The 15,728-nt window shown below is 38.0% G+C and overlaps 1 protein-coding gene and 1 long non-coding RNA gene across 2 annotated transcripts in view; one reads left to right on the forward strand and one right to left on the reverse strand.

Moving 5' to 3' along the window:
- LOC147157692 (uncharacterized) overlaps positions 1-2,840 on the forward strand; it is a 19,797-nt gene extending 16,957 nt beyond the window's left edge. The window contains exons 3-5 of the long non-coding RNA XR_015091254.1: positions 575-677; positions 1,420-1,592; positions 2,757-2,840. This is a non-coding gene — a long non-coding RNA (uncharacterized LOC147157692). The remainder of the gene's footprint in view (positions 1-574; positions 678-1,419; positions 1,593-2,756) is intronic.
- Positions 1-15,647, reverse strand: part of lpcat1 (lysophosphatidylcholine acyltransferase 1) — a 17,474-nt gene extending 1,827 nt beyond the window's left edge. The window contains exons 1-11 of the mRNA XM_086062718.1: positions 15,368-15,647; positions 7,501-7,640; positions 5,381-5,595; positions 5,181-5,293; positions 5,049-5,109; positions 4,036-4,094; positions 2,045-2,079; positions 1,800-1,854; positions 1,644-1,726; positions 1,443-1,568; positions 479-626 (exon numbers count right to left, since the gene is read on the reverse strand). Of these exons, the coding sequence (XP_085918844.1) occupies positions 479-626; positions 1,443-1,568; positions 1,644-1,726; positions 1,800-1,854; positions 2,045-2,079; positions 4,036-4,094; positions 5,049-5,109; positions 5,181-5,293; positions 5,381-5,595; positions 7,501-7,640; positions 15,368-15,454 (1,122 nt within the window). The 5' untranslated portion in view covers positions 15,455-15,647. The remainder of the gene's footprint in view (positions 1-478; positions 627-1,442; positions 1,569-1,643; positions 1,727-1,799; positions 1,855-2,044; positions 2,080-4,035; positions 4,095-5,048; positions 5,110-5,180; positions 5,294-5,380; positions 5,596-7,500; positions 7,641-15,367) is intronic.
- Between the last annotated feature and the right edge of the window lie 81 nt (positions 15,648-15,728).

The following is a 15,728-nucleotide window of genomic DNA, read 5'->3' on the forward strand; positions in this document are numbered from 1 at the left end:
AGAAATTAGAAACTCGTATAAATTTAATGCAATTTTAAAGAATTTATTTATCATTAATAATTTTTTATTTTTTTTTGGTATCAATCAGTCGTGGTATTGGAACTTAGTATTGATTACTACTGAAGTACTCATACTGGTATCGGTATGAAAAACTGGTATTGACCATCCCTAAGTACAGTAAAATAATTTCTCCATTAATTCAAATGTTTTTGTGCTCAGGAGGAGGTTTCTCTTTTTTTTTTCTCCAAATGTCCTATTTCTATTTCTTGCATTTTAACACGCAAAAAAAATGTTACAGGCATGTTAAGACTGCGAACTGTTTGAATATAAACCAAAACGCTTATCACTCAAATTTTTGCAATCTACAAAATCTCCACTAGAGGGAGCCATTTGTGTAGGAACAGAAAAATATGAGCAAGCTTGGTGTGCTTTTCTACACCAGTGCAAATCCAATATGTATCAATAACTAATCAATTACCTTAACAAAGAGGCTGATTACTTCCTGGAGTGTATTTGTAACCGGCAGGTGAAGGAAGCATGCCAAGTCTTCTAAATTCAGCTGATGTCTTTGCAGCTTCCTGGCTCTGCTGGCCAGCTCCTTCAGCAGGCTGTCTGTGGTCTTCAGCCTGTCGTTACAAACAAGCGGAAGCCAAATTCATCAATGGTCGTGAAAATTCGTAAGTACACTCAACTAATGCTCAGTCTTGCTTTGTTGTGATTCTGCTGTGCCACCAGGAGATGTCAGCGTCATCCTGACTCTAATCACACCCACTCAATCTGCGCTCTACTCTAATTAAATACAAAAAAATAATACAAATAAAACATACATATATATATATATATATATATATTAATTATTTTTTATTTTCTTTTTTTTTAATGAGATTCAAAAAACAAAATTAAATCTGGAAATACATAAAAAATATATATAAATAGAATTAAATATCAATCAATAAATAAAAACACTCTGCTCTCACATGTATTTCATGCTGAGGACGCGCTGTCGGGTCGAAATGTTCTTCAAATAAGCCCCTCTGCAGTATGAAATAAATAAATGTGAGAGCATAGTGTTTTTATTTATTGATTGATATTTAATTATATTTATATATTTATTTTTGTATTTATTTTTATATTTATTTTTATTATTGGTTTTATTTTTGTAATTTATATTTTTATTTATTTATGAATATATTGTTTTTATTTCCATTTATATTTATTTTTGTATTTATTTTTATATAAATTTTTACTATTCATTTTATTTTTTTATTTTTTTGTATTTTTTTATTTATGAATATATTGTTTTCATTTCCATTTGTATTTATTATTTTTATTATAATTATATTTTTTATATCAGTTTTTTTATTTTCACTTGTATTCATTTATTTATTGAGTCATTTTTTTGATTTTTGATTTTGGCAGTTTATTTCCTCCATACTACTCACCCCAGGCGGCGCACCAGCAGATTGAACTCCAGCAGGCTGCTGGGGTCTTGGATGCGCAGGGGCCCATCTGAAAAACTGATCTCCCGGTCCTCGAAGGACAGATCTGTGAGCGGCACCGCCAGCGCTCTGCCAAAGGAAAGCTCGTGAAAGGTAATCAAAAAACGCTTCTCAAAAGAATGGCCTGCATGTAAATACGCTCACTCGGCCATGACTTTTCGGACGTTGCTGGCGAACAGGGTCGGGTTTTCCTTCTCCTCGTCAGACGGCGTATAAACCGGCAAGTACTGAGAACGCGGAATGTCAGCTGAGTAAACTCAGTAAAGTCACCATCCAAATTCTTGCATCAAAAATTCTCACCTCGATCTCCATGGCATTGTGAGGTTGACACAGAGTGAGCCATAGGATCTTGAACCTGCGAGACAGTCAATCAGATTTTATAGACGAGCTTACAAAAAAAAAAATCTGGATCAAACAATATTATGGCCAGCTGGCTGCTCAGTGACCCAATGTCACATTCTTTTCCAGTCGGGTTCTAACAGCAGGAAGTCCACAGTGTATGTGTGTGTACTATGGTGCTGTTTGTGTTGGTGTGTTCCACTCACGCTCCGGGACCTTGCCACGTCCATGAAATTGTATCCTGCGGAAGCGAAGCGGAGAAAGGAAATGACAAACTTTTTCATCAAGGCTGTAGCAGAAAACTGTGCTGCTTTTGTGTGCGACTGTGGTTTTAACGGTGCGAGGGCAGACGGGTCGCACTGATCTCCAGTTACACAGGGGCCCGCCTTGGACTCGGGCTGCTTAAATTGAACGTAAATATATATATGTATTTGTCAAGGCCGTCACTTGACTCGTTTAGAATTATTGAACTCATTCACTGCCATTGACGCCTATAAACGTCAAAAAATCATTTGAACTATTTCTATTAGTTTTCCATTTTTTTCCATTTTTGTTAGCAAGAGTATGAAAACCTAGACATTTTTTTTAATAATCTTTTTTTTTTTTTAAGATTATTAAAAATTAGGGGCGTCATACGATTAAAATTAATAGCATGACTTCAATAGTTAACTCACAAATTTTATATCTGTTCTAAATGTACAATATTTTTTTCCTAGGTTTTCATACTCTTGTTAACAAAAGTGGGGGGGAAAAATGAATAGTTCAAATGAATTTTTGACGTCTATAGCCGTCAATGGCAGTTAAAAAGTTAAGTGTCACTATAGAGAATTGTTGTTTTTTTTAAATGAGAAAGTCAACAGTACACTGCGGGACTTTTGGTTTGGATGAATGTATTCATTTCTGCTGTATTGTGGACAGGGAAATCAGAAATCAATCTGCCTGCAGCTCGACAGGATGAAAACATGTTGAGACGAGTATCAGCCAAAGCAGTTCATCAATAACAAGGTAAGCACACAAGTATAATGAATACATGTCACGCCAATTATTCACTAAACACTAGTACAGTGGTGCCTTGAGATATGAGGTTAATGCATTCCGTGCACATGCTCTTAACTAGGGATCGGTGAGTATTGATACCAGGTATCGGTAATTGTGACGATGGCCGATGGACTCGATACTCTCATACGATTTCAAGGGAAAATGCTATATTGGGATATAAAGGTCTTTCTTTAAAATTATCTTGTCATTTATGGATCAAAAGTATTAGTGGTATCAGTACTTGGTATCGGTATCAGTGGCTACTCAAGTTGAGTACCTGTCCTGTTATCAGTCTGAAAAAAAAGTGGTATTGAACATCCCTACTCATAACTCAAAACCAGTATCTCAAGTTGTCCTTCCCCATTGAAATGAATGGAAATGCCATTAATCTGTTCCAGCCTTCCCCCCAAAATGTGTATCTTAAAACACAGTAATATGATTAAATTGAATGAAAACAATTAAAGACTTTGCGCCACCAGGAGGCATAACAGTTACTTACACACACAAATCTATAAATGTACAACGACAGTACGATATTTCTTAAAACTGCAGTCGTTAGTCATTTACCTATGAATATTGTCATAATGTCTGTCTACCATATTTAGTTGCAATAAATGTGCTCAAATATCATTTGGTTGAAATGTTGCACCACTCCCACATAGATGCTAATTGTTAGCCACTCTATGGTATTACCCATTATGTGTTAGCATTAAGCTCGTGGTCAGGCAAATTTATGCGGCTTTAAATACAATTCTTTGTTTATATTTAGTCGACGAAAAAAAAATCCTCAAGGAGCCACTCTCGTAATAGACATACATGTGTTTAGCATCTAAATATAGCGGTTGAGATCAGAAAACCCGAGAAACTTTAAGGGAATCTGCCGGCTTAGTAAAATCATGTATATTTCATGTGGTGAGGTGCATTTAGAGACGTGACACCTGTGTGTGTGCGTGCACACGCATGTGTGTGTGTGTGTATTCGTCAAAGAGACGAGTAAAGGAAGAAAGGGCTGGATGAAATTTCATCCGACCAGAACATGAAGTCATTCAACAAAAGTACACGTTAACGTGAGCGAAACCGTTACATCACGTGTGTGCGTGTGTGTGCGTGTTGAGTCGGGTGCCAAGCTGGTCCTAAAGTTTCTGTTAATGATGTTTACCAGTTTGTTTTGGTATCGCAAAACCACTGGTTGCACCGGGAGCCCTGGGATGAAAGCACCTGGCCAAGCAGAGGAAAAGAGGAAATGAGTCCGTTTTGCTGCGAGGCGCCGCCGTTCGACGACACACAGACAGAAAACACACCGGCAACAATATACACAATCCAATACCCTCGCGGAATTACCGACTGGAATAAATGGGGGGGATTAGACCGAGCAGGAGGGGACAGCGGCTGACAGCTAAACGCGCTTGGACACAGGAAGGGAAGGGCTTACAATATGCTCGTAAATAAACTGTATGCCACGCTGTTACAATGAGACAAAAGATTAACACCAAGGGCACATATTACGGGAAATTGGATTTGTTTTGTTTGTGTACAACAGTTGGGTCTCTGGAGTGGCTATCAAGTGGGAAATTACAACAACAAAAAAAGGCAAAGGTTATTTAAGGTCAAATTGAATTTAAAAAAAATACCTGTATAAAGAGTTTGAGTCCTGATGAAGGCTTATTGCAGAGCTGTGCGAGTAATGATACCAGTTAGCGATATGGCCCAAAAAATAAAATCTCGATTTTTACAAACATTCAGGACGATTTCGATTTTAATCGATTTTAACTCATTCACTGCCATTGACGGTTAAAAATGTCAAAAATACATTTGAACTATTTCCATTAGTTTAACTTTTTTTTCTTCACTTTTGTTAACAAGAGTATGAAAACCTAGGAAAAAATTATTTATTGTACATTTAGAACAGATATAAAATTTGTGATTAATCGTGAGTTAACTAGCGAAGTCATGCAATTAATTACAATTACAACTCTTTTTTTGAAGGGAAAATGCTATATTGTGATATATAGGTCTTTAAAATGATCTGGCATTTGTTTAAATGTTCTCAAAAGTTCGAGTGGTATCAGTACTTAGTATCGGTGACTACTCAAGAGTTGAGTACTCATACTGGTATTGATCGGGAAAGGAAAGTGTCAAACGTCCCTAGTTTACAGAAATAAAAGTACATACCCGCCTTGAATAAGATGAGACTTGACCTGTTGGTGCACGTCCCCTCTGGAAATATCATAATCTAGATTAAAGAAGAAAAATAAAGTCTTTTCACATTGAAAGTAACAAATGGAGTCAATTGGATGCGTTTACCTGAGGCCACTCCCCTCCAGAACGCGCTCTCCTCTTGATCTCCTCGACAGTTTGCTTCCTGGAGTCCTGGTCCGAGCGGAACACAAAAACTGGTCGAATGTATTTGATCAGGGCTGGGTAGACAAAAAAATAAATAAATAAATGGAAGCAATGACAAGGAAGTGCTAGTAGACACAAACTAGGTCAACTATGTTACTCACTGCCCCAGACGGGAATACTGGCACTCTCCAGTTTGGCGACGATGGAGCACATGGTGCGGGTGACGGGGATGGCGTCGAAGTAGGAGGAGTGCGGCGCCACGGTGATGATGGGGGCCTCGGAGGGCGCCACCCGTTCGCCTTTCACCTTAATCCGATGGAAACCCCCGCAAAACCACATGGCCCGCATGATGACGTAAAGGGAACGGTCTATGAATCTGGAAGGAACGCAAAACAAGCAGGTGACAGTGATAGTCATGCAAAACATGTCAGCCTCAACCTTCATAAACTTTGTTGACATAATGCTGGAACAGCAGTCCGCTGAGAGTGAGCATTTGTGAAAGATGGGAAAAAAAAAAAAAGTGTCTGGAGCCGTAAGACATTTGAACATGATGATGAAAGGAACGGTGTTAGTCTAATGTAGTGAGGGCTCAAGTGGCACTAATTAGAGATGCGCCATAACAAATTTATTTTAATGTAAATGCAAAATTTAATTTTTTCATACTTTGGTCTTCATACATTTTTAGACTTTTCTGACTTTTTGGCAATTTAATGGATACATTATTATTTTATTTTCTGCCTCTCTTCTTCCTTTTTGGGACATTTTATGGCTATTTTTGGAAAAACAAATTCTGCCTATCAATTTGCTGATTGGGGGGAGGGGTAATTTTGTGGACATTTTATGGTAATTTTCAGGATTTCTTCTTTTGTTTTTTGGATATTTTGCAGTTACATTTTTAATATTCTGCCTTTTTTTAAATACATTTTTGTTGGCTTTTTGGGCAATACCAAAGACATTTTATTTTTCCTTTTCTTAAATAATTGTTTCTGACTTTTTAGACAATTTTGTGGAAATACTAATTTTCGGGATTTCTTCTTGTGTTTTTGGACATTTTATAGTTACATGTTAAACTTTTTCTGTTCTACCTTTTTTTAAATCAATGTTCTGACTTTTTGGCAATTTCAAAGACTTAATATAGGAATGTTCTGCCTTTCTTCTTTTGGTTTTAGGCATTTTATAGTTACTTTTTGAACTTTTTCTTTTCTGCCTTTTTGTTTATTCAATTCTCTGATATTTTTATGGTAATTATCTGCTTTTCCTCTTCCTTTGTGGACATTTTATGGTCACTCTTTGGACATTTTTTGGTAATTTTTAAAAACGTTTTCATCTACCTTTCTCTTTTTCTTACAACTTAAAAAATTGGACTTAACTTTTTGAGAATATATATATATTTTAATTTATTTTTTATTTTTTTCAATCTTAATCATTAATTCATTTAAAGATTTATTTAAAAAAACAAACATGTAAAATATAAATTTTCAGTTTAAGATCAAAAGGTTGCCGGCCCCTTCACTATACTGTTCTTTCTTAGCAGTATTTTCTTTGATAATATTACCTGATACATTTCCGTGCAGACTGTTGCTATTTTTAGACATAGACATTACGGTCATGGCTAGGCTAACGCATGCTTGCTAACTTCATTAGCCAATGCACTGACCTTTAGCTACATGGCTGAAATGAGCTAAATACATCAAATTAAAACGAATGCGTACTAAAAACAGTAACCGCTCACGTTTTATTGAATACTAGGGGTGTTCTATACCCCTTTTTTTTTCAGACGGAGTACTCAACTCTCGAGTACTATACTATACTATACTATAGTACTTACTTACAATGCTCAAGTGAATTAATTTTTTGTTAAGCTCATTTTCCTCACATTACTTTCAAGTACTTTATGCAATTTCTACATCTGACTTGAGTTTAGTAGTATGCATGATCATTCTGATGCTGTTTTATCTTTCACTGCTTCGAAACTCCCCATGGCCCTTAACAAATGTGGTGGAAACACAGGAAGTTCTCATGACTTGCCTGCTGCATTAAAAATACACACACTTGTGGCATGTACACGTTCGGGATTGCAACCATTGTCATCATTTTCGTTTATCCACTGGGAAATCTAAAATCCATTTTTAGTCGACATGTCAAATATGAGAAGGGCTTCAGTGATCACAACCCTTTTTATTTTTATTATTATTTTTATTTTTATGTATATTGGGGTCAACAAATAAATGAGATAAATAAGATGAACAGTATGTAAGGATGAACACGAAACGTTACACACTTCCTCCAACGTGACCGCGGCTCAACAACGTATTCCGAGCGTCCCAGCGAGGCCGCGAAGGCGAAGGGCCACGCCAGCAGCATGAAGAAGGACACCAAAAGCAGCCGGACTGGAAACACAGTCACAGACATAAATCCAATCTATGAAAAAAATAAAAATGGAAAAGAGATCATGTTAGTAATGCAACAAATTACGCTCGGTGCAGTCGCACGGTCCATTTTGTGGTACAAAGACACAATTTGGCATTCTTCTGTACTCCAAGAAGGATACGCACATCCCATTAGTTTGAGTTAAAAGGGAAACTGCTAACTCCCAATCGAATCCACACTGACAGTCACGCTTTGTTTCAGGGCCAGTTTTTTAATGGGTTAATGCGGACGCTAATTAAGGCTGGAAACACAGCAACATTACGCAAGGGAAATTAGGATTTGATTTGGTTAGATGTACAAATTCATTTAACATGGTACATTAATATGGTTTAGTTGTTCTCTACAATGTAACAGTCTCTCGTTCCATGCAAATTAATGGCACTATTTGCATTAGATGAGCTTAAAAATGGCAATACAATACAAGTTGTATTTTACCATTTTAAAAATGTGCAGATTTTCACAAGTTACTTCCTGTTAAAAGATTTAGATAGCTCTTAATATGAAAAGGAAAAATGCACTCAGCTGTCACCAACGTCTTACAAATGCAATTGTGCCAACTAGTGGCAAAAAAAAGACCTCAACACACATCAATATCACACTCGTTTTTTTACAGTACAGTACATCTTTTTAACTTTAACTCTATTTTATGAATTATTGTGAAATTACTGTATCAATGACTAAAATATTTCACATTTGTTTCCACTCTTATGTTAACAAGAGTATGAAAATGTAGCAAAAAAAAATGTACATTTAGAGCACATAAAATTTGTGATTAGTCGTGAGTTAACTATTGAACTGGATGGATGGATGGCTAGATGGATGCATGGATGGACGGACGGATGATTGATGGATGGATGGATGGATGGCTAGATAAATGGATGATAGATAGATGGATGGATGGCTAGATGGATGGATGGATGGATGGACGGACGGATGATCGATGGATGGATTGATGGCTAGATGGATGGATGGATGGATGGACGGATGATCGATAGATGAATGGCTAGAAAGATGGATGGACGGATGGATGGATGATGGATGGATGGATGGTTAGATACATAGATGGATGGACAGCTAGATGGATGGATGGATGGATTGCTAGATAGATGGATGGATGGATAGATAGATGGATGGACGGACGGATGGTTAGATAGAAAGATGTATAGATGGATAGATGGATGGATGGATAGATAGATGGATGGACGGATGATTGATGGATGGATGGCTAGATAGATGGATGGATGGACGGATGGATGAGGATGGATGGTTAGATAGATAGATGTATAGATGGATAGATGGATGGATGAATGGATGGCTAGATGGATGGATGGATGGATGGATGGATGGATGGATGGATGGATGGATAGATGGATGGATGGATGGATAGATGGATAGATAGATAGATAGATAGATAGATAGATAGATAGATAGATAGATAGATAGATAGATAGATAGATAGATAGATAGATAGATAGATAGATAGATAGATAGATAGATAGATAGATAGATAGATAGATAGATAGATAGATAGATAGATGGATGGATGGCTAGATGGATGGAGGGACGGATAAAAGGATAGAATCTGCCAGCCTCATCTTGACTACCTAATACGATACAAATAATTCAGATACCAGGAGGAATAATTCAGATATACGTTTATGAATAATTGAGTTGAATGTGGTGAAACACGAGATGGAAGCCCTTAGCAAACATTACGCAAGGGGGGGGAAACCACCCACTTGGTCATATGCCACAAATAACACGAAGGTCAGCCAGGGCAGAAACGATGACGACGAGTCAGCTGACTCCGATGCCTTTTCCCTCGCCGTGTTCGGACGCGTGGCGCTCGCGTGCACTGTACGGCCCCTTCCCGCCTTGTCCCGACCTCGCTTGAATCTCTTCTTCCCGCACCGGCGCCTCGTCGACCTTCTGGCCCGCTCGCCGGTAATCTCCCACCTCGGAGGAGTTTCCCTCCAATCGGTCCATCGGTCAACGGCGCGCTCATCATGTGTGTTTGCTCCCCAGCCGCCGCCTTCATTTATTACGCCTCTCTGGCTTCAACGGCCTCGCTGCTACTTTGCATTGATGCGCATTTTGCCGCCTCTCCGGGGAATCGTAGCTTCCCCGGCGCTATCCCTTCCTCCTCCATCCCTCTCCGAAAGGGGCCCAGGTGCACGCCGCGCGGCTGTATTAATAAATAAACAGTTATGAGGCTGATTTATGATGCTCTAACTCCTCTTCCCTGCCCCCCACCCCCCGCCCCCACTTGGGCCTGACGCATCGTAGCTTTAGCGGATCCATCAGGGAGGATCCGCTGACATTTTCTCAGGAGGGGGAGTGACAATGAGAGCAGAGGTGCGAGTGTTTTATGAAGGGGCCTCTTCATCAGACACTCAACAGGCTGTTTGTGGATTATCGGTTGAGCGTCAAAATCAGGAGGCGGCCATTTTGCCGAGTTGCTGTCGGCTGAAAATGACATCACAGTTGCTCGTGTGACGACCAATCACGGCTCGCGGCTTGTGAAAGTCACATGACCAAACTCAGGAAACAGTTGATTGGCCAACTGTGGTGCCATTTTCAGTCGACAGCAGGTGGCAAAATGGCCGCCCCCCGGAGATAAGATAGAAATAGGTGGATTTTGCTACCGTTGCAAAAAAAAAAACATGAGGGAATTTTAAGAGATGCATACCGCGAACGAATACAATCTTTTCACATTTATATTTATTATGTATCGTTCATGTACAATATTTCTGCCGTGTACTGTTTTTTTCAGATGACTATTGATTTCAAATAGTCGTCAAATTAGCATCTGGAATATGTCAACACAAAGACAAAAGATTTAGCATTCTAATCACGTTGTTTGTATATACAGTATGTTAAGATTCCCGCGGAGACAATCGAGTTTGTTGAGCTTTTTTGTGGCAAGAATGTTTTTGTGCGCGTGCGCTTAGTCGTTCGCTAATGGAATGTCTCCATTGGGCGCTTATCACCGCCGTGTATCCGCTGGCGTTTGTGGGAACTTGTAAACAGTGTTGTTTGTACCAGATGACAGCAGGCCGCCCCGTAAATATAAGCTAAAGACGTTCCGCTTCACACTTCTCGCTACTGCCGTGTAATGTGGCGGTGAGCTGTGTTTTTCCCCGCGTCAGACAAGCCAGTGTTTTACATAAACAAGCTTGGCTTTATACTTTGGCCTTGGCCTTTAAAGCTACTGCGGAACATCCCAAAGCCAAACAGAATCCGTTGCGGCAGTGGAGCTCAAACTTTTGAATCTTAAATAATTTTTTCTGACTTTTTAGACAATTTTGTGGAAATACTCATTTTCGGGATTTCTTGTGTTTTTGGACATTTTATAGTTACATGTTAAACTTTTTCTGTTCTACCTTTTTTTAAATCAATCTTCTGACTTTGGCAATTTCAAAGACTTTATATAGGAATGTTCTGCCTTTCTTCTTTTGGTTTTAGGCATTTTATAGTTACTTTTTGAACTTTTTCTTTTCTGCCTTTTTGTTTATTCAATTCTCTGATATTTTTATGGTAATTATCTGCTTTTCCTCTTCCTTTGTGGACATTTTATGGTCACTCTTTGGACATTTTTTGGTAATTTTTAAAAACGTTTTCATCTACCTTTCTCTTTTTCTTACAACTTAAAAAATTGGACTCTTAACTTTTTGAGAATATATATATATTTTTATTTATTTTTATTTTATTTTTTCAATCTTAATCATTAATTAATTTAAAGATTTATTTAAAAAAAAAAGTAAAATATAAATATTAATTTCTACAAATTTTTCGGCTTAAGATCAACGGGTTGCCGGCCCCTTCACTATACTGTTCTTTCTTAGCAGTATTTTCTTTGATATTATTACTTGATACATTTCCGTGCAGACTGTCGCTATTTTTTAGAATCCGTTGCGGCAGTGGAGCTCAAACTTTTGAATCTGGATGTTTGATAACACTTTTTTTTTCAGACCCATAGCAAGTACAAAGTACTGATACGAAATTGCATCTTTATGGGCATCTGTCAGACACTACGCCTTTAGGTCTCGATCGTAAAACACCCACAAAAGGCCAAGTATCGGACCGATACCTGGTATTGATACTCGCCCATCCCTAACAATAAGTCCACCAAAACAAACTCAATTTAAATGGGTAGCGATTCGTTGCCATACTACTTACTTACTATACTGGGAAATACTGGAGATTAGGGCAGTGTACCGATACTAATTTCACAAGAGTTCAAATTGATTTTGAATTTTTGTTTTAATCAATTTGATTCATTTATATCCGATCCAACATGAATTCTTAGGATATGATAAAAACACACACATTCAATTCTAAATGTAACTATGCAGAGGCAGTAACTGGTAAAATTATTATTATTATTATTTGGGTTAAAGAAAAAGGTAACATGCTTTAATCATTTAAGTGTTACACAAACATTGACATCTGCAAGGATGAAATGAAAATGATATTTTCATAATTATTATAATTCAATCATTGTACATCGCTGGCGTCAGGCCTAAATCTCGTAATTCACAATTTGGCAAATTTCACATATTTTCTCAAAAATCGATTTTTGGTCAGTCCACACGTATGGTGTCAATTTTGCAAATACAAAAAGAGAGAGAATATTTATTTATTTTATTTTTTTTACACATTTTTGACTGAAAGTTTTGAAAATATAATTGAACAAAAAAAAAATGACGAGTTTTGGCCCAACACCAGCAAAATATAAATAAAAAAAAGTCTTAATTATTTTAAAGTGCAATAAGTCAAGTCTTTAGTAAATGTAAGAAAATACTTTATAAATTAAAATTAGATTTTTTTTATTTATTTTTTTAAAGATTCATGATTTTATAAATCTTCTTTGTCGAGTTGTGTTGTGATTTCTTTAGGTGCTTCTGTACATATAAAATAAGCAGCACCACTGTTATTATGAAGATGCAGGCCTATAAGCAACATCCCGCTCAAGTCCTGACTTGTTGAAATAACTTGGCTGTCCTAACAAGAGTGTAATGTGTGTGTTAAGACAACTCTTCTCACTCTTAAGTGACAATATAGGAAAAAAAAGAAAAAAATAGAAACATTTGGGAAGTTTGCTAAACTGAGTTGTGAGCACGTGTCATCAAACATGACATACTGGGAGTCCTGTATGATGCACGTGCACATTTTTCCCCACTGGTTCTTTTGTTGTAAGCAGAAATCTAGAGCAAGCAGGTCAGGAAGCAGACAGCAGACAGACAGTCGAGCTCATTCCAGCTGAGTCACGCATTTCTTGCCAGTGAACTGCCAGCTCCCAAAAAAATAAAAATAAATATAAAAAAAAGGGGTGGCGGCAAATGTCGAGGGTTGAGCCGCGCTTCTACCGTTCGATACGAGCCTCTACCGTTAACATCAATATTTTTGATGTGGCGGGGGGAAAGTGTTGCTAATGTAGCATCTGTGACAGTAACACAAAACAGTGCCATCACGTCGTCCTTGTGTTTTACTGTCCAGACATGACTAGTCGATAATCCAATAATCCAACTGTTGCACGAATGTACACAGCAACAGTGCACATTCCTTGAAAACTGGTTGCACGGCCAGATAGCTCGCATGGTATTTTTCAACTCAGTATTTTATTTTATTTTATTTTTATTTTTTTACTATTCTTGAGTTATTTGATTCTGTTTTCCTATCAAAAATGTGTGCTACCATAATGTGTGAATGTGTCATTGTCAGAGAGCGGATCGAGTTTCCCCTCACGTGTGTGTGTGTGCGTGTGTACATATGTAGGTAAAGTTGTGTGTCAGCTGTTTGCACTGGTATTTGCCTCTGAAGCAAATGGCTGACAGGTTTTTAGATGTCGAAGAGAGCAGGAATGGCGAGTTGTCAAGCCGGCTGACAAAAATGGCGAAATAGTTTTACATTGCATGTGTAAACAAAATTTGGGCCGTGTGTGTTTGTTACCACCTCATGTTTATCTGTCATTTTCACTGGGATTCCACCATTACTGGAAATTCTGGCTTGAAAAAATACTTTACAAATAGTTTTCTTGTGCATGAATTTGGTGCATTCATCTAAAAAAAACAAAAACGATTTTGTTTGTATTTAAATTGACATGAATTTTTCGCATTACTACAACAAGGATATAAGAATAATTCATATATTAAAAATATCCATCCATCCACTAATCCTATCATGATTATCTCATGCTGTAATTACAGTTGAAAGACATGAAACAGATGATGTCATCTGGTGGTTCATTTACATAGTCATCTCAACTTTACATTATAATGGAGGAAATTACAATGCTGACAATAAGGTTGTTTTTACTGAGCTTTTGTTCTTGGCATGTTTTGGGCGGAATGAAAGCAGGCAGCAAAAAAAACGTTTGAGCACCGAGTAAATTTCTGCAAAAAGTCCCCCAAGTGTTGAAAAAGAAGATCAAATCAAGAGAAAAAATTAAAATATTGATCAATTGACTTTTTTTTTTATTGGCCCGTAAGATTCGAACAAAAGCCAAATGTCCATCGATCCGTAGGTTGATTCATGACGGTGCTTTTAAAAATGTCCGCTCGCCCCATCGCGACGCTAGATTTAGGACGGGAGCGCAGCTGTTCATCAGTGGAACCCTTGCGAGGCTTCGGGCTCATGTTTGCTTCACTGCCGCCGGCCGTCACAAACGTGAGCGCAATACAGTTATCGCTTTCACCATTTGGTGAGAAGCTGTCACAATAACAAAGGCCACGTTGCAGCACATGCTTGCAAAGTTGTGCAGAACAAGGTTGGGAAATTTGCATCAACTTGCTGATAAAAAACAGTATGATGGGTGCACAATGTTCTTGGCTGGATATTTGGTTTCATGTGGATGCTGTGCTACACGCTGGATATAAAAGTCTACACACCCCTATTCAAATGCCAGGCTTGAGTAAATATTTAAAAAAAATAATGCGAGACCAATATAACCTGGACAACTTGATTAAAAAAAAAATAGGAAAAATAACAGATGTGGTTGCACAAGTCTACACACCCTCTTATAACATGTTAGAATGAACCAATCACATTAAAACGCAGGTTAAATGGAAGTCAGCACACAGTTGCCACAATCAATTTAGACAACCTCTGATTAACCCCGTATAAAGTTCAGCAGTTCTAGTAGGCTTTTCCGGACCTTTTTTTGTAGTCACATCTTAAAGCACAAGCCATGGCATCAGAGCGATCTCGTTGTTCAAAGGTACGCTAATCAGCAGAACGGTACAAACAATTTCCCAAGGCATTAAATACATAACCCTGATATGAATAGAGAAAATCTGTAAGTGACAACTCCCCCACCAACTTTATAATTGCCTGTCGATGCCACAAGGCTCACAGCTTTTGTCTAAATGAAGCTCCTCACCTCAGTTCGCCGTCATTCCTCTGCGGCAAAGCACTACTTTTGTCTTTAAGAAGCACCTCAACTCACTTCAACGTAGTTCATAGGCGCCACAAGTTGCTGTCTAATATTTTGTTTAGTTGCACATACTGTCAAATGATTATCGTTTTGACAATATTGTTTAAAAAATAATAATAAGCATATTAAAGGCTGATTATGCAGTTATTGTATTTAAAAACGTACCTACTGAAATGATGGGTGACTGTGTGTGAAGACATAAAGTAATAATAATGAAGTCGCTCTAAACTTCATGTGCATTGAGGAAACAAAAATACATGGTATAACCAAATCGTTCCCTTACCTTTATTTTGTCTGCCGTGCTGAATTTTAATGTATGAACGAAAGGGTTCCTGCCCCATCTGGAGGGGCGAGTGCCCGACGAGTTCATTGCTGCTCGCGTAAGCCGAGGGGAAAAAAAGTGCACAAAATAACGTTGCAAATGGTGTGTATCTTAGTCTAAAGTCGATGTTTGGTGTTGTGCGTGAAGCGTGTCAACGACTCGGGTTCTTTCGTCGGACGAGAAAGGAGCGCGAGGGAGCGGAGAGTTGCGCGTGTGCGACTCGTGTGCGATGCTCGGGCCAGGAAGCAGAGGTTCTGTTACAACAAGCTCGCGGGATTGCACACATTTATTTCCGGTCATAAAATAAAAGCATACGTTGACA

Source organism: Leptonotus elevatus, chromosome 19 (assembly GCF_054856555.1).
Source record: "Leptonotus elevatus isolate MCC_2025b chromosome 19, RoL_Lele_1.0, whole genome shotgun sequence".
In the NCBI taxonomy this organism is placed as follows: Eukaryota; Metazoa; Chordata; class Actinopteri; order Syngnathiformes; family Syngnathidae; genus Leptonotus; species Leptonotus elevatus.